This window comes from Dryas octopetala, chromosome 1 (assembly GCF_963921425.1).
Source record: "Dryas octopetala chromosome 1, drDryOcto1.1, whole genome shotgun sequence".
NCBI lineage: Eukaryota > Viridiplantae > Streptophyta > Magnoliopsida > Rosales > Rosaceae > Dryas > Dryas octopetala.
In genome coordinates this window covers 10,523,945-10,527,733 of record NC_141366.1, presented here as the reverse complement: position 1 = coordinate 10,527,733, position 3,789 = coordinate 10,523,945, and the positions used below count along the sequence as shown (strand labels likewise).

Below are 3,789 nucleotides of genomic sequence, written 5' to 3'. Positions count from 1 at the left end.
CTACTACAAAAAACGTAATACACAACGGATTTTATCCGTTGTGTAAGTTGCCAAAATACCGTCGTCTAATCGACCGACGTCTATTGGGGGTACCATTACACAACGGTTATTTTCCGTTGTCTTTATTACATTAACACAATGGTAATTACCAAACTACCGTTGTATATACATCCTAAAAATCCCATGGTTTAAAGGCCACTGTTGTTGAGTATATAACTACACAACGGTTTCTCCTAGAATCCATTGTTTTATGTTCTTAAGACAACGGTTACGTGTACTAATACATGTATTTTACAACTATTTTAGTTATAGACACGAGGTGAAATACTCATTAACACAACGGTTTTTGGATTTTAACCGTGGTATAAGTCATTCTAAAAATAGGTGTATAAGATGTGTATATGTCTTTCATACTATGGTGTTTATATGAAACCGTTGTCTTCATTACATTACCACAATGGTAATGACAAAAAAACCGTTGTATATACATCCTAAAAATCTCATGGTTTAAAGGCTACTGTTGTTGAGTATATATATACACAACGGTTACGTTTACTAATACATGTATTTTACAACTACTTTAGTGATAAACACAAGGTGAAATACTCCTTAAAACAACGGTTTTTGGATCCTAACCGTGGTATAGATCATTCTAAAAATAGGTGTTTGAGATGTATATATGTTTTTCATACTACGGTGTTTATATGAAACCGTTGTATTATGAATTTAAGAACATCAGATTTTAACTATATAACCGTTGTGTAAGATACTAATTTCAAGTTTAATTAGATGTCTCTAGATATTAGATACATCGGCTTTCTAAGGTTTGTGTGGTATTGTTATGGATTATACAACGGTTTCTAATATGGAACTATTGTAAGTTAATATTACAGACCACGATTTCGTTAGAAAAATTGTTGTAAAATGTTCCTGTTTACATTTGGTTCACATATGCACGCAGTACCTGAAATAGCTAGCTAGGTGTTTTTGGTACAACACCATTGTTCCAAGTAGCATGTTTCCCTTTATAATGTTAACATTCTTAATAAATTATACATTAATTCACAAAATCACAATTTGCTCAAATTTAAACTAATCCACAATAAATAAGGATTTTGGAATTGATAAAGTACCAAATATTAAAAGGAATTTCAAGGTAGCTAGTAATTGTATATATGTAGTTTACTCTCTAAACCCAATGCTATTCACACAACCAGCCATGCCATACACAAAAACCATCTATAACTCAAAAATCAACCATCAAGTTTGTAATCTACCAATTTGCTGCCATCAATCTAATCTAGCAATTAATTAAGCCTAGCTATCAATCTTGGCAGCACCCAAAAGAAGCTAGCAAAGTGATCAATGATATATATATACCCCAAGCTAGTCTAGCTAAACACATGGCCTACAAAATCAAGTTCAAAAATGCTATACGTCAAAAATCCACCTTCTACTCGATCTACATATACTGCCCCACAAAGTTTGCCCATTCAGTCCGGACTTCATCGATATCTTCTTGGGTATAAGTATTGTCCTTCCTTCGCTCCCACTGAAACAAGGCAAAAATGGAGTAGTAATTAAAAAGAAAATTCAACTCAAAATAAAAACATAATGAATCCAATAAAGAAATAATCAATATGCCCCTTAGGTAAAAAAGGCCAAGACAACTCATGATATAAGTGCACAACTACATTAATTAAGAATCAAGCACACATATATAACCAGCAAAATGTCCTAAGCTAACTGCACCCAAAACAGAATCCCCCAATGGCCTAAAGAAATTGCACCAGACCACTCATGAATTTGTTATTAATAATATAAGTGCATAACTACATTAATTAGAATCAAACTGAAATCAACCTCAAATTCACACAAGTGATCATCAAACATGGGCCTAGCTATATAACATGGTCACTTCCACAAGTTTGAAAGAATCCACCCAGTATTCCCAATCTGCATGCACCCAAAACAGACTCCCCCAAGCTAATTTGTTTCCTTTTATTCCTTTACTACATTTCCAATTTTTCAGCCACAAAACAAAGAAAAGAATTTCAACATTTCCAAGTAAAAGACAATTTTCATATCACTACTCAGAGTTCACATGACCAACATAATGCCAAGTTACTTATACTTCACTAATGCATACCTTAGTCACAAAAGCTAAGCTCTCATCTTCAATTATTTCCTTCATAAAACGCATAATAAAATAGCCACACTCCTTATCACTTGGCTGTTGAGGAATGCCCTAAATGCAAATAAACATTAATTAGAATGAGCACATATACAGTCCACTTAGCAATCTGTTATTTGAGTTTTAAAGCAAACTACAAACAAGCCAACCTACCGCCATATTTTTCCAGATTATTGCCTTACGCCCTTGCCTATTCCCTTGAGCATTGAAGATTCTAATCCCACTATCGCATGAAAAACCAAATGATTTTAACACTTGCTGATATATGTAAATGAACTTATAACTGATGAGGCATCTAATCAACTTACTTGTCTACCACAGTTTTCCATTCATCGCCGATCAGACGTCTTCTCATTGGGTCCATGAAATAGACAATCTCTTTGTCCGGATTGATAACAGTCAGCATCCAATGATATCTACACATTTATAATTCTCATTAAATACCTTATATGGTTGGAAATCAGTATTTACAATGACCACATAAATGATTAACTTACCCGGAATTGTAAGGGACCAAAAAAATCTTATCATCACGAGATCCAGCGAACCTATCTGCCAAGTACCTTGATCTTTCAGTTACATTTCCACACCCTATCGCACCAGTTCTCGCAGGGTCAACAAAACCAACCATACTTAGCATTTTTGACCTCTTTACCACATCGTAGAGGTGCCTAAAAAAATATTCCGTAAGTAATTGCATAATCTCTTTTGCTGGATATAAATATGTATAGAAAAGTAGTTTCATTAAATACCTCATGTAAACCACAATGCAGGTTGCTGATATTTCAACCATGCCACCAAATTGGACAATATCTTCACACAGAAGGTGGGTTTTACGAGTTGCCCCAAAAACATCTGCCTCTATTAAAAAGTTGATTGTCTGACCATCATTCAATACATTTTGTGCATACATGCACAACAACTTCAGTGGCGTAGGCATTGTTTGAAGATTCAACACAATCTCTTTCCCCCTATTTTGCTTCTCGCCCTTTCCTTTGGCACGTTTCTAGGTTCAATTATCAATATATGTTAGAGGTAGCTTTTAAAAACACCCAAATCAGTTAAAATTACAACAATACAATTAGGTGAGACATAAAAACATACCTCTTTACCAACTTCCTGCTGACTCTGATATGTTACAAGATTTTTCGGCCATGCTACAATTGTCCCAACAGCTTGACCAACAGTTACTACTTCGTCTTTAATTGGGATGGGAAGCAAAACTGAGTCATCCAACGAAGTATAAATTGCAACCCGCAGGCATCCCTCTGCCAAAGGAACACCATGCAGTGTCCGTGGGTTGGCATCGTCAACTTCAAGTAATGTAGCGTATGCAACAATATTTTCAAGTGAGCCAACAGCCAACATGCATTTTTTCTCCTGTGCAAATAGCCAAGATAAAATAGAAGTTAATTTAATGACTTTCACAACAAAAAATTAAGGCAATTAAACGTTGGGTAAGCTAGGATGAAATATATACCTTCGAAACACTATTCTTGTCACTCACATAGTCTAGGTCGACACAGTCAGCATCCAACATGTTCGTGTTGTGCTTCTCCTCCTTTGGATCATCAATCTTTTCCATGCCCATATTC

The 3,789-nt window shown here is 35.0% G+C and overlaps 1 protein-coding gene across 1 annotated transcript; it reads right to left on the bottom strand.

Moving 5' to 3' along the window:
* Positions 1-1,462: 1,462 nt before the first annotated feature.
* LOC147297688 (uncharacterized) lies at positions 1,463-3,063 on the bottom strand. The gene is made up of 6 exons (XM_086229275.1): positions 2,947-3,063; positions 2,692-2,865; positions 2,503-2,610; positions 2,348-2,417; positions 2,150-2,248; positions 1,463-1,552 (listed from the first exon to the last, which is right to left on the bottom strand). The coding sequence occupies exons 1-6, from the start codon at positions 2,985-2,987 to the stop codon at positions 1,463-1,465; spliced, it is 582 nt and encodes a 193-aa protein (XP_086085401.1). The 5' UTR covers positions 2,988-3,063.
* Positions 3,064-3,789: the final 726 nt, after the last annotated feature.